The sequence below is a fragment of the Cheilinus undulatus genome, linkage group 18 (genome assembly GCF_018320785.1).
Source record: "Cheilinus undulatus linkage group 18, ASM1832078v1, whole genome shotgun sequence".
Classification (NCBI taxonomy): Eukaryota; Metazoa; Chordata; class Actinopteri; order Labriformes; family Labridae; genus Cheilinus; species Cheilinus undulatus.
This window is the reverse complement of record NC_054882.1, coordinates 11,532,895-11,558,479: the sequence shown is the minus strand read 5'-3', so window position 1 is coordinate 11,558,479 and position 25,585 is coordinate 11,532,895. Positions and strand designations below refer to the sequence as shown.

The window sequence follows — 25,585 nt, the reverse complement described above, 5'->3', positions numbered from 1 at the left end:
TTTTCAGTGGAAATTAAGAAGAAGATGAGATCACTGGTCCTCACATTTCCTCACATTTTTAAACCTTTATGAGTTTAATTTACAAGATTAGTTTCCAAGACACTGAATCTTCTGCTTTTTGTCTTGCAAATAAGACAGGCACAAGTGTTGAGCTAAATTGTCTGGCATTGTTTTGGCAGACAAATAGCTTAAAACAGAAAGTCTGGAGGAGGAAAATCTCGTCTCTTAAAAAAGTCAATAGCTTCCGTCCTGTTTCCTCTTTTACTACACAGAAATAAAGCACAATAAAAGCACAAGACAAAAAGAGCTGGTGATAACACCCTGCAATGCACAGACTTTTATTTCCTGAAAGTTGTAAGAGCACCTCAGCCGCTGATGAGATTTCAGCGTCTGTGTTCTTTCATTTCATCTGCATTCACTGACACTGAAGTTGTAGAGAAATGCATATACTCATTATTAGATTAAGACAAGCAACTATAGTGTACTGTCCAGCCAAATGTGACCATCAAACATGAAGTTGGAGAGCTTATTGAGTCAGTTACATCTATTACAAGTGAGCCAAATACACAAATACTCCAAAGAGGTCAGACATTTAAAATTAAGTACAATTAAAAAACATGATGTAGTCCATCAACCAGCTAAGAATCTTTTTGGAAAGATTACTTTTAGAATGCTTCTATAAAAAAGTTAAAAGTGCAAAATCAGAGTAAAGAGTGAGCAGTCTTTGCCTGTGTATCTGCAGCACAGATCTGTCCCATGTGAGTCCAGGTGTTCAGAGTCACTCCAGATGCTCGGTGTCCTCGGTAAACAGATCAGCCAGATCAGCTACGGTGAGAACGGCGGCCTCAGAGTGCTTCATGGCAGGGCTGGTGTGACTAGAATTAAAAAAAATCTCATCAATCAGGGATGCTACTGGCAGAAGAAGAAAATGGAGTAAAAATATGCTACAAACAACAATTTACTGACCACCAACATATAAAATTATCCTGGCATCATAGCAGGTGTGCCGTAAGTGAGGAGGCTTGACAGAAAAACTAAGACAGTGCAAAATAATATCACAGCTTTCAGGTGCAAATTGCAAAACCATGGAGGCATATTGTTTTCACATGAAAAAACAAGATTTGCGCTGTTTTTCTGAGTTACTAAGATTCTGACTGCAGTTAACTTCCCCCTTCAAACACACGCAGGGTACCCAGACTAACCCTTAAGCCACCCACAGCCCACCTAAAGTATGTTTTACAATCACCTGTGCCTCTCACCTTTTCTCTGCTGTCTTTAGCATTGCCTGCATTCTCTCTTCAATCGTGGATTTGATGAGAAATCGGTGGACAAACGTTGGCCTGGTGGACAAAAAGAAGAATAGAAATATTCAAAGAAAGCACAAGTATTACACAGAAACCACCAAAATTAGATCCAATAAACAACTGGGGTGAGGTTGACTTTGGCATGGTATGACTTCTCGTGCACCATGGGATGTGATGTACCATTATCGCTGTTCCTCTCGAAAATCATTTAAATACTGGTGAAGTGTCAGAAAACTATCTGACTATAATAACTCAAACCACAATGTGAATGAAGTTACTGTCATTTTGACCTTGTTGTTCTCCATTGTGCCAACTTTGAGAGAGCATGCATCTTGTAAGGGCGTGTGTCATTATTTATTCTATTTATTTATTTATAACAGGACAATGCACATTAATAAACATGTACATGTAAATGTGCCAGATTGTAGCCATAGGCTAATTTCCATCTGTAGTCCCCGGCAGGTTGATGGTATAGACAACAAAAATTACATTAAAACACAACAATGATTCTGTCCCAGGCCTGGTTGAGTTGAAGCAATGGGAGTTCAGGCCTGCAGGAAACTGAGGAGGGGGAACAAGCATACTATGGGTCAACTGAGCCTTTCGTAAATGCACTCGAAGAAGATTTTGAATGTTTTGGAAGCAGACATCTGACTGCAGATGTTTTGCTTGATATGTGCTGCTTTGATAAAAACCCTCTCTGCTTCTACTACAGGTAGAAGTAAACAGCAGCACATCTAAAGTATCAGGCTTGAGCTGTGGGTTAAAACACTGTTGTGTGCTGGAATATCCCCCTCCCTGCTGCTTACTTGGTTTGTCCAATCCGATGCACTCTTCCTATGGCCTGGAGCTCATGAGCCGGATTGAGGATTGGCTCTACCAGCAGCACGTGAGTCGCTTCAATAATGTTCAGACCGTTGGAGCCGGTGTGGAGAGGAAGGAGGAGGATGTTGATCTTGTCTTCATATTTGAAGGAGCTCAGATTCTCCTGAAAAATTCACATCAGTTTAATTGTTACATTCTACTTGTCATAAGCATAAGATATTAATATTCTTATCCCAGAAAAAAGCACAAGACAATAAAAGACAAGTGCTAAACTATGTGTTATGTATAAATAAAAACAGTAACAATGTAAATTTAAACCTGGAATTTGTATCCGTTGATGTGTGAGAACTCCATGTTGTTGTCAAACAAAGCCTTGGCGATGATGTCGAGGACGCTCAGCCACTGTGGAGAGAAACAGAAAAAAAGTGGGTCAGAACCAAACTGAATAACGTCCAAATAAATCTCACAGAGCTGGGAGAGTGTGCAGTTACCGTGGAGAAGACGAGACACTTTGCCCCTGGGTCGGTTATTTGAATCTTCTTCAGTGTTCTCACGACTGCCTCCACTTTAGTAGAGTGGCTTCCCTGACATACAGAAGAGCCCAATTAGTGTAAATTATTGAAGGTACACCAGAATGATAATGCATTTTATGACAAATATGTCCATCGAAAGGCATGTACCAAATAAAAACATCCTAAATACTTGCTTGTTAAGGTTTAAAAAAAAACATACATGGATTTTTTTTTTTAATTCCACTGTTCAGATGACAAAAAATAGCATATAACTGTAACAGGCACATCCAACCATATAAGATAAACCTGAATCCAGTTCTGGGTCCGCATCAAATACGGATGGTGTGGCTGACCTTGACAGGTATTTCCTGGTCCTGGCTTGATGACTGCGTGGTGAACACGTAGGAAATCTCTGTGTGGGAGGTAGTCTGCCTACAGATGGCACATTTGATGGCCCGTTGTCTTGATCCGATGCTGTACTGCTCCACAATGATGGCTATGCACTCATTACAGAAGCAGTGGCCACAGATCAGCACAGCCCACTGCACAGAGAAAGTGAGATGAAATTGTGATTAATAAAGAAAAAAGTACAGCAGATTTGTACGTTTAGGCGTACAAGTTTAGGCCCCCTTATCCATGCTTGAGAAAATGAATGGACAATGGTACCATACCAAAGCCCACCTGTTCCATCCATGCCATTGCACAGAGCATTCACACTAGTCAAACAAGCTGGATTGGAGTGCAGCCTAAAAACATTCCATATAATAAAGGGCAGAGATGTTTTCAAAAATACAATCTAAGAGACATTAAAAGTCTAAGACCACGGAGCAACGCTCACCTCCTGTCCCAGGGGCCGAGCACAGATGGGACATGGTTCTGGATTCAGACCTCCAGTTGACTTGTCCTGGGACTGGAATAAAGGATGTCATGTTATTTGGTGGGAAATCATCTACCACAGCTTGTCAGAAAGCCTCTAAACAAGCCAAGCAAAGATTAAATGTGCTTCACAGATACAATCAAATTAAAAAAAAAAAAAAACCTTCTCCAGGTTTGTGAGGTACAGATACTGGCCCAGCTTCTTCTGGAGCTGAGAAGTAGCCACAGCCTGGTCGTTCAGAAGTTTCACTCTGTTCTGCTCCACCTGAAAAACAAGTGAGCAGTAGAGGTCAGGAATGCAATAAAAATAGTTAAAGCTGAATAATACAACCTTGGAAACTCCTTGTGTTAATTAGGTTGAAAACATGCTCAAAAAAGGACAAAAACACCGAAGAGAAAGAAAGTCCATTTATGGCATAGATTGCAATGCATTTCATTGCAACAGTTAGATATATAATCAAAATAATATTCATAGAACAAAAAAAAGTGTTTACATTTGCAGAAGCAGCCTTTTTTACTATAAACACTTATCAAAGTAGCTATGCCAACATTTTGTCTGATTATTGTGTGATTTATTGAAAATTATCTCCACTAATGATGCTGGACAAAACAAATATACAAATATTGTAGAAAACCGTCTCCACTGAATTATAACCATGCAAATTAAAGGAAAGAGATCTCAGATTGTAAAGCCACTTGAGACTAAAACACTGAAGAAATACACTAGCAATAGACTCTGCTTGTTTGCTTTTTAATTATGGTAGACTTTACATGGAAATGCTGTAATAACAGAAGAATATAATAGTCTTAAAATCACCTCATGTGGCTCGATGATGTGCAGCAGTTTGGGCTTCGGCTCATCAGGCAGACGCACTCGGAGTCTCTCTGTGGCCATACCCAGCTCATCGATGGCTGAAACATGATTCCTCAGCACCATCCAGTACTCATGAAGAACCTAAGTGGAGGCAAAGAGGTCTAAGTTTAATGATGCTCTATTTTTACCCCTTATGTATATTTTTACAGCAATCAGTTTTCATCAGTAAAGCTGGCAATTAGTAGTCCTGGCTCTTTAAAATAGTATTTAACACTGTATAAAGATGATTGCAATTCATCTAATCAATATGAAAAATAGTGCATGGAATAACTATGGGTAAGAAGTTTTAAAAACAGTCAAAGAACAATTTTATCATCCTGTTTTTTGGGGTGTTGATGTATTTCTGCATTAAAAACTAGGGATACACAATATTGGATTAATGCCAATATCAGATATGCCGATATTTACAGATTCATTTTAGCCAATAATTTTAAAATTTGAATGTGTTTTACATGACTGAAAATTTAACACAATTTAAGGTTTAAGGATGAAAAAAGAAACAAACTTTTTTTTAAGATTTATTTTTGGCCTTTTTGCCTTTATTGTATAGGACAGTGGATAGAGTCGGAAACAGGGAAGAGAGCAGGGAGAGACATGCAGGAAATAGTACCACGGGCCTGATTCGAACCCGGGTCACCTGTGTATATGGCATGCGCCTTAACCACTCGACTACCGGCGCGCCACAAACTTTTTTCTTAAAACACATTTTAAAGTTTAAAGAATGAGGATGAATAAAGAACAATATCTCAGCTTACATAGGTCAGTTTGTCCAGCCTAAAATCAACTATTTTATTAGTATATATGGTAAAATTTTACAGTCGATATATGCTGATATTCATGGCCAAAATATCTGATGTAAATATTGGCAGAAATTTTGATATCTACAGATAACAACATCAGGACGATAATATTGTGCATCCCTATTAAAAAGTATTGTTACTGTTATTGAAGCATATATAATAGATCCCCAAAACACCACTGAAAACTGACACGTTTTCCATAAATCTTAGATAAAAACAGATTTTTGTTCCAACCTTTGCCTTTTAAATACTTGGTACCTGAAGGTTTTCTTATAAAAGACAGGAGTTTTCAAGTGTGCCTACAAACCTTGTATTCTTTCTTCCAGTTCTCAAACAGCTCCATGAAAGTGTTGCCCTCCTCCACCAGCTCCGGATCCATTCGCTTCACTTTGGCAAAAGATAAGATAGCTTTGAGGGTACGTTCTGTCTCACTGGCTGCCCACAGACCTCGGCTGGTGGTGGGAAGACGATCGTCCACCAGCCCCTCCTCATCTTCGATCATTTCTTCAAAGATGGCCGTCTGACCTTTTACCCTGTCAGGGAAATAACATCACAGGTTAATAATTATCTATCAATTTTTTAATATTGTAAATGACAGACCTGTAAAGACGCCGCTCTACTCACGTGTGAGAAAACAGCTTGGACTCATAATCAGTGAACAATTCGTCTGCCTTGCAAAAGACACAACTGAAATATGTGAAAAATGAACTATTAGTTAACATAAACTAAAAAAGCTATGATGACACATTTAGGTAAAATAAGAGCAACTTTCAGTAAAAACAGAAAAATGTCTGACTTGTTAAGCGGCAGTCTCATTGGTCTGAGGTGACAGATTGTGGCTTCATCAATCACTTTCTGTGACGCTGGGCCTTCGAGACTCTTCACTGCATCCTGCACGGTCTTCTGGGACTTCATCAGGTCTTGCATTTGTGATGTAAGCAGAAACTGCAGACCACAGGCATCACGAAACCTGCAGGACATGCAGATCATGCAAGTTTTTTTTGTGTAAGGAGGAAGAGCAGTCCTATTCAGGAAAAATTAAAGAAACACTAGTTTACTTGTCTGCCATGGACAGCTTGTGAGCTTGTTGTTTGTAGCTGGATGTTAGTTCATTTTTAACACGGGACACCAAATCATCATCAGTTGAGTTTCGGATCGCCCTCTGAATGACATCCAGCCACCAGGGGGAGCTCAGCTTGACCTACAGAAGTAAGGTTAACCATGAAAAGCATTCTTTTAAAATTAGTGTTTAATAATCCTGGTAATGTGTAGGCTAAGATCAGGCATGAACAGCTCTTTTTAAGTCCTGCCATAAATTCTCTATTGGACAGGTCTGAGTTGCTCCGGGTGTTCTTTTGTCTTCATGGTGTAATAGTAGCCAGAAATACTGATTAAACAGTGACTGGACCTTCCAGACACAGGTATCTTTATACTACAATCACTTGAGACGCTTGTGCCACTTAAGGAACTACTTACTTAGATGTAAATGCATGTTATAGGCTAATTATCTACATGGAACTGATATTTTGGATTTTATTTATGTTATTACCATTCTTTCACATCACAGACCATACTTTTTGCTTTCAGTTGATCATCTATGACAATTAGAGCAATGTTTTGCCTCAGGACATATTCAAAGGAGTTCTTACTTTGCGTTTTAGCTCTTTGATGTTCTGCAGCACCGGCTGGAGTGCCGTGTAGGCATCTGCTACTTCAGAGTCATATTTGGTCATGTAATGCTGTCGCAGCTGCTCCGCCTGCAAAGACAAAGCGAGTTAAAGACAAAAACTGCAGCATAAAACAAACAGAAATGAAGAAATATGCTCCAAATGAAGTAGATTAAAGTGTTATGAGTAGGAGAAATATTCATCACCTACCTCCTCACTAAGTCTGTCATCTCTCAGTGTTGGAGGTATCCCAGGGTGCTTTGCATTTAGCAATTCCATTAAATTATGGGTAGCATGAAGCCTCTGTTTTACCATGAGAAAAAGGAGAAAAGTTATAGAATATTTTTAAACGTATAAACTACCAAAAAAGGTTAGACAAACATGTCTAACATGGCATAAACCGTACACCTACTGACCCTCATTTCTCTTTAATATCATCAGTCTTTTTTTAAGATGTCTCTTTCTATATTCATATGTAAATCTCAGTCATATGGATAGGACATGATTAAAATGTAGCCGTTTACCTGTAATGAATCTGTTTTCAGTCTGCCTTTGTGCTCCTCTGAGGAGCGCAGCACTTCTCTGTACATCTCTGCTGCCTCTACGTACTCATCTGCAGGTGATAAAGACAGAGTGGTGATCAGTGGCACTCGTGATGTTGAGGAGTAAATGAAGCATGCTATAGAAACCAGCTCAGTACATTCAGCCACATTATACATATGGACCTGCCGCAACAAAACGTCTCAATATAAAACGTGTTGGGAGACAAAGATAACATCGTGTCTTGTGTCTCATTAGAAGGGATTCCCATGGGAAACTAGGAGCAGAGGGAGCATAAGTGCAGCTGTGGGGATTTATACCTCTGATGATGTGGATTCCAGCCAGGCCGTTGAGAGCGCACACCAATTGTCTGTGAGCTTCTTCACACTCCATTCGACATTTCTTCTGCAGGGACTTCAGGAGCTCCTCCATCGTCATGGTGCTGTGAAGGGAGGGAGGCTCACAGATTTAAACCCACTCAACAAATGCTAATTACACAGAATGGGTCAACTTTAAATAAACACAAATGCACACTGTATAATTAACAAAAGGTAGCTGCAGCCTATTACCGCTACTAATGCTGTGATAGTTTCTTTAGTCCAGCAGGATTGTTAATTAACCTGTGCAGCTGCATTCAAATAAAGCCCTTCAAGTGCCTTGAAAACATAATACAAAGTGCCACTTACCTTTTCTGCAGAGGCAGGAACTCTCCCCTCACGGCCTGGGGATGGCAGCAGGCCTGACGCAGCCTCAGCAGCGGGCACAAGATGGTGTTGACGGTGCGGCGGTCGAGGCTGCCAAGCTTCAGGCTCCAGTCAGAGATCTTCCTGAGTTTGACCAGAGCGTCCTGGGAGCAGACTTCATGCTGACGGTGGTAAAAGTGACCCTCGACGGGAGAGAAGCGCAGCCAGTGGATCTCCTCTGTCTGAGGTGGGATCTGGATCTAAAGAAACAGAGATAAGCTTGAACACTTCCAAATAACATCATTTAAAGCTCTTATTCTTAGATTAAGCATCATTTTTTTAAACCTTAAAGTCCCAGTAAAGGATTAAAAATATCAGTCTATTAGGTTTGTTGTATGACAGGCCACTGCATTATGAACCCCCTGGTCAAATTCCGGTAAGTTTATCAAATTTGACTTCAAAATCACGAACAATGACGCAGTGATATCTGCTCTAGGATGGTGTGGACATGCCGGTTTAATAAGCCAAAGCCACACCATGAGAAATACAGCCCTCTTACACCCAGACTGGAGGAACCATCGGTCTGCTATGCTGCTAAGTTACAACTCCCTTTTTTAAGCCACCAGAGAAACAATCAGGTTCCCATCATGACAGGCAGACAGTTTAGAGATTAAAACGTCTCAGTTACTTTTTCTCACCCTGTATGTAACACTTCAGGTATTCCTTATATCCTATTTTCTGATTTATGTGAAGTTCTGTCTTAGTATTGGAGGCTTTTTTATAGTGACAGACTGGGCAGAAATAGAATGTGTCTATCAGCTGATACTTTCCTAAACTTTAGCATCGCAATGCTAAAAGACAGGAGGGATTGAAATGCAGCTGCTTGTAGAGAGACAGTCACAGCTCGCTTCTTTTAATCATCCACGACTAAAGACTAGTGAAATATAGATTAAAACACACCCTAAGCAGGTAAGGTGTTTGTTCCTGTAGGCCCCCGTGGCTGATAGATTTGGGAAATTTACCTCACAATGAAGACAACCCCAGCATGCAGCTAGTTGTTAACTTACAATGAAGGCAGTGATACTGGCTAACAACAAAGTGATTAACTGCTGGGTGGTTTTATACTGTTGTAGCGTTAGGGTGGCTAGGTAATTCCCCATAGGGACTGGTGACATGGTGGGCACTGTATTCGCCCTGTTAATGAAACAAGGAAAGAGGAGAAAAACTTTCTAACAGTCTATATCAAAAATCAGTCCCACACAGATGTCATTGCTTTCACCTGTCTACAGCAATCTTATTCCAATATATTGAGAGTGTTAAGACACAAATTTTGGATTTCTCTTTACAGGGACTTTGAAATATCATGCAAAGAATTACAAAAACTTTGTTTTCCTACCTGGTCAATGACGTCTTTCTTAGCTGAACGCCACAATATCTGAGCAATTACATGGTAAAGTGGCTCTGTGTTTCCACGGCGATATGGGCGATAAAGCAGCTGGACCCACCAGTGTTTAACCCAGTATGGGTCAACCCCCAAGAAAAGTACAAGGCCATACAGATCTGCACAGAAAACATCAATTCAGAGGTTAAACTTTAATGTTTAAAGCAGGTTCTTTTCTCATTTTTTAGATCATCTTTTATTTAACCAGGTTCGTCCCACTGAGATAAGAGATCTCTTTTCCAAGGGAGGCCTGGCCAAGGATGGCAGCAATACACTGCATAGAAAATAAAACATACTGACTTGTGTTAGGAATAATAAACAACGTAGAGTATCTCTTCTTTTTCTTTTCTTCTCTGTTTTACATTTTTTTGGACTGGCTTTCATGTGGGAAATGAACGATGGCTTAAGCTGTGTTGAAATGTCACTGGACTGACCAGTGGCCTTGAATGCACCAACATACAGCAGTGTATGTAAAGCTGCTGCTGTGTCACCTTTAAATGAGATCACAAGACTCTAGCTGGCCGATGCTGAGAGGATAGGAAGACGCCAGCTTGTGTGTAACAGGACTCTACATCAGACCCCCACCCATGGACTTAAATAAAACCAGTCATTGTTTCTGAATTACAACCCAACCAGCTAAAGCAGTGGCATTCAGGAAGTTTGGCTTCGAGAATTTTCACTAGGGACTTACAAACATTCAGAGTCACCAGTATTTGCAGTTTAAAATCAGGCCGCAGAGCATTCCAAGCAAAAGGTACAGAGAATCTAAAAGCCCTCATTCCCAACTCAGTTCAGACTTTGGGAAGAGTAAATTGAACAAAGTCAAACAAACTCAAGTTGTGCAATCCATCCTCCAAGATCAAAAGATAGTGCAGAACTTTGCTGTGAATAGCTTTATGAATTAAGACATACCAGTGTCCAAGACAAAGTGTATTTAAAGGAGTCTAGCTAACTTTTAAAGAACAATGGTGAATAAGAAATCCACAATCAGTGATAAATCTCAGAGCTCCATAAAACACACTGTGCACTGAACACTGAGGCAGGACATTTACGTACAATACATAACTATAATCAAGAATGGTAAAAAAGCAGTAAAAGCCAAGTACAACCTTCAGCTTTTCAGCAACAAAGACACATTTTTATCAAGCAAAAAGCCTCAATGTTCTCAAGAAGATACCAACTCAATTTCTTGACCGTCCTTTGTAATAATTTTCCCGGAAAATATTCTTTTAGGTGCTCTTAGGGACATGAAAACATGAGTTTAGTTTTATCTGCATTTACTACAAGACGGGGCTGATCTTGGACTGGATCGAAAGCGTGCTGGAGATTTGTAAAAGCTAGTGCAGGCATAGGAGCACAGCAGTAAATAACTATCACCAGCATTAAAAAATGAAATGAGGAATTGGGAATATTCAGTCCAAGGTGATTATAGACTGTAAATAGCAGAAGGCCCAGTATCAAACCTTGTGACCCCTCTCAATTTGTAGCGCCTTAGAGGTAACACCCTCTAATTGGACAGGCTGGGTTCTACCAATCAGACAGTTAGCAAACCAACAAACAGCATGCTCTGAAAACCCAGCAGTTTTATAACAGTCCAGTAAGATACTATGATCCACAGTTTTGATGATTCACAGGACTTAGATAAGTCTATAATAAAATACAAAAAGCATTGTTTGTTGTCCAAGACTTCAAGAATGTAATTTAAGAACTTTAACCAATAAAACACAAGGATGCAGCTGTAAAAAGAAGGAAAAAAAGAAAAAACTCAATATAATTTAATAAGTTTCTAACTCAAGTTTCAGGAATCCTCTTATTCAAACCCCTCTTTGATTGCCAGTGAGTTTGAGTTTGAGTGATAAGGATTATTCTGATTTTACCTTCTAAGCCTCTCTGGACAGGAGTACCACTGACGCACCAGCGGTTAACAGAAGCAAGACGTAGGGCCATCTCTGCAGCCTGGCAAAAAAAACAAAACAAAACAAAACAATAAAGTTAAATAGAATTTATGAAATGATTTAGAACACCTTCCATACAACCGAGAACTACACATACATTCTCAAGTCCTTGACTAGCATCAGTGTTTATTTTGTCGACTAAAAAGGACTAAAAATGTGTGTGTTCGACAGACTAGACTAAGACTAGCCAAAAATAGATCTGTGATGATGAAAACTGACTAAAAGTAAGTTTAGTTTTTGTCAAGATGACTAAAACGAGACTAAAATGTGATTTAGTTTTTGACGGACATCCAAAACCCATGATATTTCTCCACTGAAGGTAAATCTGTCAAAATGCAATGCATTTGTATCTGTTCTGCCTCTCAGCTGTAGAAAGCAGGGACACCAGGTTTGGCCGGGTAAATAGAACAAACCACCATACTTTGGTACCAGATTTAAGGCAAGAGAATAAATGCTTGGACCAAAATTAAAGAATAAAATTAAGGAATTTTTATGGACTAGACTAAAATGATTTTGAGTTTTCATTGAATAAAACTAGACTAAAAAACTATAAAGGGGAGAAATGTCTAAAATGTGACGAAAACTAAACAGTATTTAATCTGAAGACTAAGACTGAGATTAAAATTAAAAATAGCTGTCAAAATTAACAGATTAACACCAATATGACATTCAAAAATAGAAATAAGCTTTTTAATAAACTGGGTATGTTTGTTGTTTTTCCTCCCCTCACCCTGGCAGTTGGACATTCAACCATCTGAGCCTCGTCCAGACAGATTCTCCACCACTCCACAGCCACCAGAGGGCTCGGTATAGCCATGTAGCGCTTCTGGTTGCGGAAGCGGCGTCCGTCCTTGCTGTTGCTGTGTGGAATGTCAACGTAGTTGATTTCTGAACGCAGCACGTCATAGGTGGTGAGGACTACATCCTGCTCAGCCAGCATGCGGGGCTGGATGAACCCATGCCTCTTCACACCTTGATAAACCTGAAATTAAGGATAAGAATCTTTATTATTCACAAAACACCATATATGATGTTAGTAAGTCTAAGTTTTAATAGCTCCAGCTCTTTTTCAGGGCAAGAAAATGTGTGTTAGGCAAGAGGACATTAGTGCGAACATCTTTGACTAAAGAACCGACATTGAGAAGGCCTATGAGGCCTGTTCAATAGGAGAGAAAAAATGAAAGAGCAAGAGGAAATGGGGTCTGACAGCTTTCTTTGGATAGGGCTACTAGGACTTATGGCACATTACTTTAGTCAGTGGGTCAATCTGTTCGGCTGACTGCTGTGGAAAGCCCAGCTCATACTACCAATAAGGATGCTAGTAGACTTTGAATGCCATGAGTTTTGCAGGCATTTTGTCACAGAAAAAAGGCATAAAACAAGCTGATGTTTTGACTGGTAGTATTCAAGATACTTTCTAAAACTTCTGTGAAAAATGTTGCTTTTTTCCAAGACAGTAAGTGAGGGTATGGACACATCAACAGGCTGTATTTGGTTATGTGAAAGGAAGTCATGGACTTATATCCTACCCTTAAAATTAAAATGGAATTTATAAGGTATTTTGTGCTACAAGACAAGACAAAGAGCCAGAGAAAAATAATGAGCTTGGAAAATTTGAAACAGAAGTACCATCCAGCATGCAGCAATAATAATAGTATGTAAGACTGCTTGTCCTGTGGGGGAAATACATACAACTAAACACTTTCATATCCATCTACTCACTCACCAGCACTCGCAGAGAAGACGACCGGATATGTCGGTTGATCTCTTCTACCCACTGATGGCAGATGGAGCTGGGGGAGATGATGAGGGTGGCCCCAGTGGAGACGGGTTTCATGGCTACCAGGCAGTGAGGGCAGTAGAACGGTGTTGTTTCCAGGCTTTCTTCTTTGTAGTTGACACACTCAGCATGCTGCCATAGCTGGCAGTTCATACACTGAACACGAGCCTTATAGTCAATAATGCCCAGTTCACCACAGATGCACTCAAAGCGATAGTTGGGAGTGTTGAACGGGAAGAGAGATGCTCTGGTCGGGGTTTCACAAGGTTCTTCAAGCTTAGGGGCTTCCTTTGTTTCTTCAGCTAGATCATCCATTCTGGGCATCTCCTTGTCTGACTCACTTTTATCCTGAGATGTCAGGGAGGCTGTGGTGGACATATTCAGCACGTCATCCGACTGATCGGCTTTCTCGTTCAGACATTCATCCCAGTCCTTTGTTTCTGACAGACAGTCCGATGAAGGGGAGAACAGATCTGTTTGATCGTCTGTAAAAGAGTTTTGGAGCGCTGCTTCGGCCTTCTCTTTTGCTCGTCTCTGAAACATTTTCCTGGGTGTGCTCTCTGTGATTTTGGAAGTCTGAAAACAAGAAAATCAGACAAAGGTTAACCAAAACAACCTAATGAGACTCAATTCATATCATAAGACATTTATTTCTGGTTCTCTTTCATTCTTACAAACTTCGGAGACGCGAATGTCTCTTTTGTTTCTCGGTAGTTCTTTCCCAGTTTATACGACCCTGACAATCCTCGTCCTTTCACCCGGGCAACCAAGCGTTCATCGATCAGCTTCGTCAGGGTCCTCTTGATGAGGCTGCGGTTTTTCAAGAGGTCAAAACAAAAATTGACTCGGATATAGGCGAAGATAGCTTTGATGGAGGCTCCTTTGTCTGATGTGATCTCCTTGATGGCAGTGAGGAGCATCACACGCACACCTGCATGGAAATAATTCAAAAGACGCTAAATCAAGCAGAAGCAGGGATGAAGGCTGAGGTATCTGAGAGGACAGTGAGCGACATACTTGGGCCAGAGTGTTTTGTTTTAGGCTGAGGGTCTGACTTGCGCTGGTTGACTTGGTTCCTCTTAAGGGGAGGAGGAGGTACAAAATAGTTTACAGATTTTCCCTGCAAGAAAAAAAGGAGAAAAAATGCTTTCTACCATGTTTTTGTTTTCTCCAACAAAAAATGTTTTAAAATAGCAGGATGGTCCAAAACTACAGACGAATTCCTTTTAAAGCTAGGGACTGATCATTGTAATCATAGGTAATAGGTTAAAAGAGAGAGAAATAAGGACAAAAAGGATGATGGTTTGTAATTTTGACTTCTGAAATTTTTAGCTGCAGTCGTTGACTGATGCTCACCACAGGCAGGGTGAGGGCCTCTTGCTCCACGTCCTGTCGGGCGTGACACAGGATGAGGGCCAGAACCTCCACTGTCTTCCCGAGCCCCATTTCATCCGCCAAGATCCCACCAGGCCGCTCCACGCCCACCAGGGGAAATTCTCGGATTAGGCTAGGACATCAAAATTCTACATTTAGGGATCAGTGAAGTCCTGCTTAAAAAAAGGACTTCCCTTTAACCTCTACATACAGGTACATCTCAAAAAATAAGAATATCATAGAAAAGTTTTGTTTTATGCCTGATTTACTTAAAAAATTTAAACTTCCATAAATTATAGATTAATCTCAGAAAATAATTAATCATTCCAAGACTTTTTTTTTCTTAATCCTGATGACTACAGCATACAGCTTAGGAAAAACAAAGTCACCATCTTAAAATATTACAATATTGTAAAAAAGTCTAATCAGCAAAGGCTTCCTGAGCTTTCATTCTCTTGCTCTGGTTCAGTACACACAACTGTAATCATGGGGAAGACTGCTGACTTGACAAATGTCCAGACCACCATCACTGACACCCTCCGCAAGAAGGTTAAGCCACAGAAGGTGGCTGCTGAAAGGGCAGGCTGTTCTCAAGAGTGCTGTATCAAAGCATATTCATGAAAAGTTGACTGTAAGGGAAAAGTGTGGTAAGAAAAGGTGCACAAACAACAGAGATGAGCTTAGCCTTCAGAGGACTGTCAGACAAAGCAGATTCAAGAACTTAAGGGGAGCTTCACAAGGAGTGAACTGAGACTAGAGTGAGTGGATCAAGAGCCACCACACAGACGGGTCCAGGAGATGGACTACAAGTGTCGTGTGTCTACTGCTGAGCCACCCTTGAACTACAGATGTCATAAACCTCTCACCTGGGCTAAGGAGAAAAAGAACTAGACTGCTGCTCAGTGGTCCAAAGTCCTGTTTTCAGATAAAACGAAATTCTGCATTTCATTTTGAAATCAAGGTCCAAGAGTCTGAAGGAAGATCAGGGAGGCACAGAATCCAAGGTGGTTGAAGTCCGGTGTTTTTAGCTTCCAGTCAGTAGTGATATGGAGTGCCACGTCATCTGCTGTAGTTAGTCCACTGTGCTTTATCAAGTCCAGACTGAATACCGTCAGCCGTCTGCCAGATGATTTTGGAGCACTTCATGCTTCCACCTGCGGAGAAGCTTTATGGAGATGCTGATTTCCTTTTTCAGCAGGACCAGGACTGGTTTGCTGACAATGGTATTACTGTGTTTGATTGGCCAGCCAACTGGCCTGACAGGAAACTTGAAGAGAATCTCTAGGGAAATGTCAAGAGGAAGATGTGAGACACCAGACTCAGTAATACAGACGAGCTGAAGGCCGGGCTTCATAACACTCCAGCAGTGCCACGGACTGACTGACTCCATGCCATGTCGCACTGATGCAGTAATTCATGTAAAAGTGTCAGTGGCAGTGTCAGTATATCTTTGTTCAGAGTTGCAAGAAACTTCTGAAAATGTCCATGATTTGATTGGGTAAATTGCATGTATGAACACAAAGAGCAGAGTTTTTTATGTCTGACTTTACCCTGTTTTTCTCTCTCTCCAAATCCTACATTGACTGGAGGGCAAGCTGCAGGAAATATTCCCTCTGTGAGGGACAAGTGTGAACAAGCAAGTCAGGAAATTCTGAGGGCAGGTGAAAATTTCTAGAAAATTTTGGGGTTGCATGTGTGAAAAGGGCTTTTGAAAGTTTTATGGCATAATAATGGTGGAGGTGGATCATACAACCCTGTTGTGGAAATGCACTGTGAATTCAAACAATTAAGAAGCATTACAACGAAGAAGCACTTGATGACTTTCAACAAGATTAGACAAGAAATCTGGACTGACTTGAATTTGAGATTGGTTTGGCGAGAAAATAGAGGAGGATAAATATAGAAAAGAAGGTTCTGTAAACTTACCATCCAGTGAAAGGGTTGTAGAACAATTTCTTTCCGCACAAAGTCATGAAATCCCTCCAGAGAAAATGCATTGTTTGTTCTGAAAAGGAGATGGTAAGCTTTTAAGTTCAAGTGTTTTATTGTCGCCATTCTTTTCCTACTTTTGGGCTGTGTCCCTACATGGAAAGGCAGCTTCAGTAGAGATAAATCCAAGTAGATACCAGTTCAGAAAGGAACAATTTGTTGTATATGCATGCATTGTAATTGCTGACAAAACTAGACTTAGCAAAAAAAAATTGTGTTTGGTAGAGTTCCTGGTTGTAACAATCTTGCCACTGACTCTAATACCTTTGGAAACTCTGTTTATTCTCCTTTTAAATGGTGCCACATTTGTAATGAACATGCATTTGTAGGATGAGCAGCAGAGCTGAGTATGTGGGTTGTGCCTATGAAAATTTTGCCAAATCTTCTGAGCTTATTTTGCTGTTGCTATTGACTCTTGTTTTGAGCTTCTGGTATCCAATCAGGTGCCTGATTGTCTTCAGTGGTACAATCTCAATACAGAAGGATATTCGGAAGAGATTCTTTAACCAGTAACAATCCCATATCTCCACAGTCTGGAACGCAACTCTACCCTCAAAGATGAGAACGCTCACCCCCACAGAGCGGGGTTTATCAGAGACTACCTCCAGAATTTGGGGGTGGACAGGATGGAATGGCCTGCCAGCAGTCCTGACCTCAACCCCATTGAACACTTGTTCAGCTTGATCATCTTGGGCATGACCAACACAACCACATTGGCTGACTTGTAAAAAAATGCTTGATGGAGAATGGGATGCCATCCCATGTTGGTGGTGCGTGACCAGGCTAGTGACCAGCATGAGGAGGAGGTCCCAGGCTGTTGTGGCTGTGTGTGGTTCTTTCACATGCTACTGAGGCTCCCGTTTGTTAAATTGCCGTTATATCTTGTTTCTTCAAACTTCAATCATCACATCCACCAAACAACACCAAGTAATAGTCAATGGCAGAATCAGCTGTTTGGAATTGGCAGAGAAGATCTGGCAAATTTTTTAGGATTGCAACCCACATACTAAGCTCTGCTGCTCATCCCACAAATGCCTGTTCCTTACAAATGTGGCACCATTTTTTTGTTTTGTTTTTTGTGCAATTCATAGACTGTAACCTGACCATCACATGTTCCACACTCTAGTCCAGTAGGTGGTGGTAAATGCACCTAGAAGTTGTATGCCAACCGCCATTAAAAACAAAGAAAGAAAAAAAGAAAGAAAGAAAGAAAGAAAGAAAGAAAGAAAGATGTGGCACCATTTAAAAGAGAAATAAACAGGCTTTCAAACAGTATAAGATTCACTTGCAAGAAGCATTGTTAAAACATAGAAATAACCTACCAAACACTAATTTCCTTACTTATGCTAAGTTTATGTATAAACCTCCAAATTCAAAATTGTTCACTTTTGTTATTCCCTTGGACATACTGTTTAGAAACATGATTATAATGGTTGTTAAATTGTGCCGCATCAAACAAATCAGCAATGTGTAGTATTGAACACACAAAATGTTAGCACCTTTAGGTGTAGAGTTTCTGACTTTCTCTCTCTGCAGCATCCAGTTGACAGCCTGGCACTGATACGGTCTGAGGATAGGAATAAGAGCTTTGTGCTGGACGTCACAGGTCACCTCCCATCCCTCTCTCTGGTGCACATGACTGACATAATCATAAAGCTCCTCAACATTTTGTCTCTCCAGGTCGGTGTCACACTCCTCCTCATCGTTCTCTACAACTTCTGCATGGTTAACACAGCAGAGTAGAAGTTTATCCATCATGTTTGCATAATTGTTTTATGTTTATACTAGCAGCATTTTTTATTCAAAGTTGTGATGGCTTCACAGTATTAAAAGATTTTAGCAGGAGAACAGAAAACTCACCAGGAATAATGAAATCATAGAAATACTCCATTAACTTCTGCACTATCTGATTGGCTTTCTTCTTTATCCGTGGATTTCCTTCGCTGAGAAACTCTGGCTTCCCAAGTCCAGTTTCCAACAAGTAAATCCCAACCTACAACATTAAGACATAAAATAGTTGTTAGAAGTGCTGATTTACTTTTAAACAAATGTTTTTTTTTGTGTGTGTTTTTTGATTGTTTGCTTTTTTTTACGCCTAAAGACACTCAACAAAACTGGTACAATATGAAAAGAAAAATCTAAAAAATATATATATTCGGCAAATGTCTACTTAAAAAAAGTCAATGTCAGTGTTGACATTAAATAATATCTTGTCACATTGTTTGCTTATTTTGCTCACTTATTCAGTAACACCACAAGTACAATTTACACTTGTTTATCTGGTATACAAATGAGGAATGCTGACCCTGAATAGAGAGCATGTTTGATTTACTCCTTTTAGAAACACCTTCGTACCTTGACAGATCCCTCCTTTCTCTGGTGACAGAGCTGTATCAACCTCCTTTTCAGGATCCAGTCGAGGTCCTCTAACGGGATCACACTGAGGCCGCACTCCACTGTACAAGTGTCCTCTTCCAGCTTCCACTGTTGCCCTGGGCTCTCATCTTCACTGCTGTAAGACAGGCACAGCTGGTCACCTGCCCTGTGGAGCACAAAAGCTCTCTGATCAAAGTCAGCAGGGACCCAAGCCGGCTGGAGGCTAAACTCCCCTATGAGCGCCCTCCAGATGTGGCCAAGCTTCACAGCTGGTTCCACAGTGAGGGACAAGGAGGCTGAAACGGAGGTGTTGTCCACTGACGTACAGGGGAGTTCCTCTGTGAGCTGGACGGAGCTGGTGCAGGCAGCTTCTGTGACGTCTTCTGACACCAGGGGAAAAGAGCTGCCAGGGGTTGGTTCAGCAGGAAAAACAGAGCTGCTCGGTGTCAGATCATCTTCCTGGATGGCCTCGTTTTTGCGATCGTCCAACATGTTCCAGTCCAGCTTCTTCTTGGCTTCTTCATCCACCCTCACAGGAGGGGCGCGCTTCCTTCGGCTACTCATGATTCAAGTCTACACAGAATGCAGAGATAAGCATAAGAAGAAGTTGTTATACACAAGCACACATACAAGGAAATATATATACTGCTATTCATGTTGATTATAATGGAAATAGACGACGCATTTTGATTTTATCTTAAACCCTTATGACCCATGAATAATGCAACTACGGCTTGCAATAAAAACAATAAAAATAAGGACAAATTAAAATGATTTGACAAATATATATGATGCAACTGACAGTTTTTAAACCAGCAGATGGCTATGATTAAATGATTATGAAAAAATTCATTATGAAAACACACCTCTGTTTATTCAAAGATTTCAAAGTGACTTCTCCTATCCATGTTACAAAAAAAGTTATTTGATTGAAGTTTTTTTAAAGAATCTTACACTATGTAAACATCTGACCATTGTACTGTACAACAAAAGATAACAATACCTATCGTGTAAGAGTCAAAGAAACTATCTTAAAAGTAAAATGAGGATTTTCACTGTGAAAAACTCAACGGCTATTTTATCTCTGTGCTTTGTTCCTTTATTAAAAACTATTGTCATTGTTCTTCCATTTGTCATTGACTTGTAAAAAATATTTTATATGCTTAACACAGTAATGCATGCAGACATACTTATCAATAAAAATAAACACACAAATTATTCTTTGTCTTTAAAAATAATAATATATAACCCCAAAAATAACAAATGAATACATCAAATCAATAAAATGAAAATAAGGAAAAGGGATAGTCTGCGTTTTTATGAGAACTGGAATTAGATCATCTTATTTACTCATCAACTACAATCTCTGATCTGAATAGATTTTAAAAAGTTAACATAAAAAAGTATGGGAAAATTGTCTATAAGACGGTAGAAAATGGAAAATCGTGATATGTGTTGAATCGGGAGTTGAGCGTATCCACACACTCCTATCTCTGCTACATTTCCCCAAAACAAACAAAGAAAAAGGTCGAGACTTTGCAACGCGGCTGTATCCGCGTCTAACTAAACCAGCATGTCTTATGATTTGCTAGTTTGACAAGCACATATTCCAAAAGTTATCTATTTTATCTGACGGCTCTACCTGAGGATTCAGAGTCAAGCCACAGACATTTATTAGCTCAAAGCGTTACTAGCTAACTTCAGGTACTTCACATATCTCACGTGCTATGCACAGCAACTTCGTATTGATAACAACTAACATTGCTTGCTGGCTGATTAGAAAATCAGCTCATTTGCATGCAAGCTAATATGAAACTATAAGAAATGGCTCTCTTTCTCTCGGTTTAAGTTTCCGTCCATGGAAACAGGTAGCAGGGCTTCAACGTTATGAAAACTGTTATACAATGAAAACACTTCCAGGCTGTGCGGCTGCGTATCCTGTCGTTTCACTTTAAGAAGCGAATTAAGGCACCAGCCAAAAGGGTACATACCGATTTAGTTTCTGTCGCTACATTGAGAGAGATTTTAGCTCCCACCAGGACGTGTACAGATCCTAAAAGGCACCAAAACACACCAATTTACCGACTCTGATGTTGAGGGTCGCCATTTTTAAATACGGGAAGTGACGTCAGAAAAGAGTGGCGCTTTGACGGCCCAAAAGTAGCTTCGCTCACATTTTTTCTTCAATTTTGCTCTTTTTTCTCCCTCAGATTTAAGTATTCACTGAACAATATAAAATACCCCAAATATTCATCTTATCTAAATTCTAGTTAACCAGCGTATTTTAGTACATTTTACTTACTTTTCCTATTTCCCATTTTTGCAAAAAAAAAAAAAAAAAAAAAAAAAAATTGAAACTTAAAAAAATATATGTATTAATTTACAGATGCACTGAAAAAGGCCTTGTAAACAAATATTCATAGGGTGGCAGGAGATTTTTTAGGGGCAGCACATCCTGGCAGCGTGTATACATATTCAATTTTTAATTTGGTATGTTAGCTCAGTAAAGTTAGGCAACCCCATTGTGGCACATGTAAACCAAAATATTTGAGGTGATAGACAATAGTTCAATGAACAATAACCAAATAACTACATTGTGTTGTTTTGTGACGCTATATAAATTCAAGATATTATTATCATTATTACTAAAATAATACTTTTTATACTTCTGCATCAACAGGGCTTACAGAATCTATGTAAAATCTGCCACAATAATAAAAAGTAAGTTTTGTCAGTGTGTTTGGGTAAAAGTACAAAGAAGTGAGCTGAACTGATACTGACTGACATTTGCACCAATACATTGGAATCAGTGTGCACTGTTCCTACATTCATAAATAACAAATGAGGTAAAAGTGACTCAATCAAAACCTAGAAATACATAAGAAATATACCTTTGCCCTTTTTGTAACACTTAAAGTGTGTGCTCAATATAAATTATGCATTTAAATAACAAACTGGCTTTCTTGTAAGAGCAAGAGTAAGGCATGAAAAAAGAAAAAAGAAAGAAGGATAAAATTATAAATCTGATAGTTATGATAATTTCTTCTGAAATGACTTTTAAAATAACGTGTTGGCGGTCTAATAATTCCAACTTTTCATTTGAGAATTAGGCAGTAGTTTTGATGTTTTATTCCTGTCAGAGCTTCTTCAAGTTTTCATCAATTTTGTTGTGTAGAGAAGCCAGAAATGGAGAAATATTAATTGTCCCTCCATAAACATTCAGGAAATATTACTCAAATATTATTTTAGCATAGCTGGCTCATGCAAGCAACATACACACATTCAGCTGGAGAGAGCCACACAAACAGCGGTGACCTGCTGAACCTTGTTTCTGGGGTTTTGATGTTCCAGCAGGTGATGGGGCAACATCCCTACATGTAGAAGCCTGTGTGAAAGCAGCCTGCATCCTCCAGAGCCTTCTGAACTTCCATCCCTTGAAGACTCCCCATGGAAGGTGCAGGGCGTCTGGGATCCAACAACTCCACCAGGTTATGGATGCAGCAGAGGGAGAGGTTCAGCTCCTATTTAAACTGTGAGGCTGGCGGAGGTCCTGATAGCATTCAGCTGTTTAACCAGTGCAACGCTATGTCACAAACAAAAGGCCCTTTTCAGGGCCACTGAAAACCCTGAAGAGCAAAGATTCCTTCAGCTAAAACCAAGAAATTCAAATGATGCTGATATACTCTTCTACATCCATAAACTCACTGTGTTGTCCGCACTGTCATGTGAAAAGATGAGTACACATAGTTGTGGGATATTTTAGAATTTAAGTTTATGAGCTAGCTGAAACAAAGTATAGAAAGGAGTGCTTTATGGACTCAGTAAGAAGTTTGTTTGGTGCTCTTTGGAAATAGGATTCATGAAGTTGATGAATAAATAACAACAAAAAAATATATATATATATAAATATAGACCCTTTATACATGAAAATGCAGTGAAAAAAAGCCATTTTATAGTTTGAAGAGAGTACCCTGGAGTTATCTGACAGCTGGCATAATTTTTTTTTAAGAACTCGACAGTCTTTGATAACAATAACTCATCATTAACTTCAAAGGGGATCAGACCAGGCACTGCTGGAGTCTCACTCTGAAAAATAAAATTCATAAGAACAAAACAACCAGGGTTATTATGACAGGTCTTCAAATCAGGGCATAATTTGCAAATACAGTTCAACTGGAACCATAGATTACTTAGATGGAAACTCACACTCGAGATTCTGATGGAACTCCACCAGATCCAAGCATTTCTGCTTGTGGCCTCCTTTAGGGCGCCTGATGAAGGCCACAAGCCAAAAAGCATCTGCCCAATAAAACTGATCTCTAAACTACGAGTGTTGCTGGAGATTTCTGTTTCCTTCAAGACTTTTTCATCTTCTTTGCACCTTGGAAGTTGATGAAGTTGTTCAGATACCCCAGCTATCTGTATCTCCCCATTATCTATCAAGGTCAGTTAAGTCAAAAAAGATATGTCGTCATCCTTGTTTCCAAAGAAAGTTAAATGTCCTTTTCCTGGAATTGAAACACTTGTTCCATTGTTTTTCAAGTATTATTTTAAACTTTAATGCAGAATATATCTGAATATTTTAAATCAGTGTAACCCAACCCTGCTCAACCAAGGAGCCAAATTGTTAATAAAAGAAAAATACCTTCGCAAAAGCCACAATCTAATGGGTGAAAAGTGACAAAAATGGGTTAAAGTAGCAATAAAGATAAGTTAAAGTGGTAAATGGTCAAAGAGCAGCAAAGAAGTGGCAAAAAATGAGTAACTTAAATGGGCAAAAGTGGCAAAAATAGAAAAAATGGCATTCACTGGCAAAAGGCAGCTTCAGTGTGCAAGAAGGCCCAAAAATGTCAAAAAGTGGGAAATAATTGAAAATAGCAAAAAGCAAGATAAGCGAAGCAAAAACTGGTGAAAAATGTTATAAATTGATAACAATAAAAAAAGTTAGAGGTGGCAAAATTGGTCAAAAATTAAAAAAAAAAGTGCCAAAATGAGTGAAAAGAGACTTAAATGGACAAAAGTGGTAAAATGATCAAAAACTGGCAAAGAAGTGGCAAAAAATGGGGGGAAAGCAGCAAAACTGATTTAAAAAATGAGTTGCAGGTGGCAAAAATGGTCTGAGAACTGTAAAAATGGCAAAAAAAAAATAGTTAAGAGACTAAAATGGACAAAAATGGGAAAAAAATGGCATTCAATGGAAAAGGCAGCTTAAATGGGTAAGAAGGGGCAAAACATGGCAAAAAAGAGGGAAAAAAATACAAAAACCAGGACAAAAAAGAAAACAAAGGTGAAAAGGGGCAAAAGAAGTTGCAAACTTGGGTTTTAAAAACTATAAAAGATAGTTTAAAAGTGGCAAAAAGGGGGAAAATTAGCAAAAAATTGAAATATACAATCAAAAAATAAAGGTTAATAATTTAAGCCAACTGTTCAAGAATGGGAAACAAACTGATAAATGTTAGCCTACTTGCAATGTATAATTTCTGAGGTTAAAGTTGACCCTGTTTAATGTTTTCTGGGGGACAAATATTTCAAATAAAGACACGAAAGAGCCACAAATCATCTCAAAAGAGCCACATGTGGCTCAAGAGCCACACGTTGAGTAACACTGTTTTAACTGATAAAACAAATGAGGTATTGTTTCTTTCCTCTTCTCCACAGAAGTCACATGAGCATTTAGTGTCAGTCTTGAACCTTTAAGGATTGTTTTGGTTTTCTAGATTTTATGCAACTTTTAAAATTAAACTTTATTCACCTTATTAACAAGACAGAACTTCTCAACAAGAACTTCTACACTTATTTGCTTATTTGACTTGCTCTAATACTAGGACCAAGCAAAATAATGTAAAAGTAAGCTGTCCACATTCAATAATTAAAATGCAACAATAAAACACAAATAAAATGAATGAAAACAAAGTAAAGCAATCAATAGGAGATTAAAAATATTGTCAAGCTGAGTCCAAATGTTGCATAAAGGGAACCCAAGATTCCTCCTATTCATATCTGCTGCTTAAATTGTTAGTTCACAATTTTTGCATCATGACAACACAAACAAGTTTATGCAAATACATTATAAAACACTGTGGTCTGGTTGTCCTGAAAGCGTTTTATATAAATGAAATTTTACTTAAACTCAACTGTATACATGCAGTACCCGGAAGCAGCCACAAGGTGGCAGCAGAGATTGTTCTGCTTCCGGCTGCAGCGGCGAACTGCAGGTTTATCACATCTGTCACTGACAAGCACGACGAAGCATGACTGTTTGTGAGAAGTTTGACCAGTCCGTGTACAGTTTTCACCAGGACAGCAAACAACTTTCAACTCCACGTTGACATGGTGAAGTAATGGTTGCTTTTTAAGTAACAGTTTCCATTTAAATACCCACGTTTTCTCTTTTTTCCCGCTTGCAAATTCTCCCTAAAATGTCTCTAACTGATACAACATTCCCTGGCACATGTTCCTGACGTGTAAGAATTGTGTCTTGAAATCAGGGACACTGCAGTGATTGTGACCCGCTTTTAGGATGCAGTGAGGAAGAGGAGAAGAAGGGGGCACCTCATGCTCAGTGCAGAGACAGAGAGAGGGAGAGAGA

The 25,585-nt window shown here is 39.4% G+C and overlaps 1 protein-coding gene across 1 annotated transcript; it reads right to left on the bottom strand.

Moving 5' to 3' along the window:
- Positions 1-248: 248 nt before the first annotated feature.
- Positions 249-21,116, bottom strand: shprh (SNF2 histone linker PHD RING helicase). The gene is made up of 30 exons (XM_041812001.1): positions 20,988-21,116; positions 18,976-19,569; positions 18,481-18,613; positions 18,120-18,338; positions 16,558-16,636; positions 14,614-14,764; positions 14,275-14,377; positions 13,932-14,188; positions 13,204-13,833; positions 12,208-12,459; positions 11,400-11,478; positions 9,478-9,641; positions 8,085-8,341; positions 7,719-7,840; positions 7,383-7,471; positions 7,069-7,161; positions 6,841-6,948; positions 6,250-6,392; positions 5,988-6,161; positions 5,816-5,878; positions 5,499-5,724; positions 4,335-4,472; positions 3,681-3,782; positions 3,480-3,551; positions 2,995-3,183; positions 2,621-2,713; positions 2,448-2,531; positions 2,114-2,292; positions 1,260-1,340; positions 249-875 (listed from the first exon to the last, which is right to left on the bottom strand). The coding sequence occupies exons 2-30, from the start codon at positions 19,558-19,560 to the stop codon at positions 779-781; spliced, it is 4,962 nt and encodes a 1,653-aa protein (XP_041667935.1). The 5' UTR covers positions 19,561-19,569; positions 20,988-21,116; the 3' UTR covers positions 249-778.
- Between the last annotated feature and the right edge of the window lie 4,469 nt (positions 21,117-25,585).

Bases quoted from the DNA above. Each gene is read 5' to 3' on its own strand.
- shprh (XM_041812001.1), bottom strand. From the start codon at position 19,560: ATGAGTAGCCGAAGGAAGCGCGCCCCTCCTGTGAGGGTGGATGAAGAA. The intron at 5,879-5,987 runs GTCAGACATTTT...CACATATTTCAG, and splicing joins ATGAGACTGCCGCTTAACAA to TTGTGTCTTTTGCAAGGCAG. The intron at 876-1,259 runs GTGAGAGGCACA...TTTTAATTCTAG, and splicing joins CTAAAGACAGCAGAGAAAAG to TCACACCAGCCCTGCCATGA.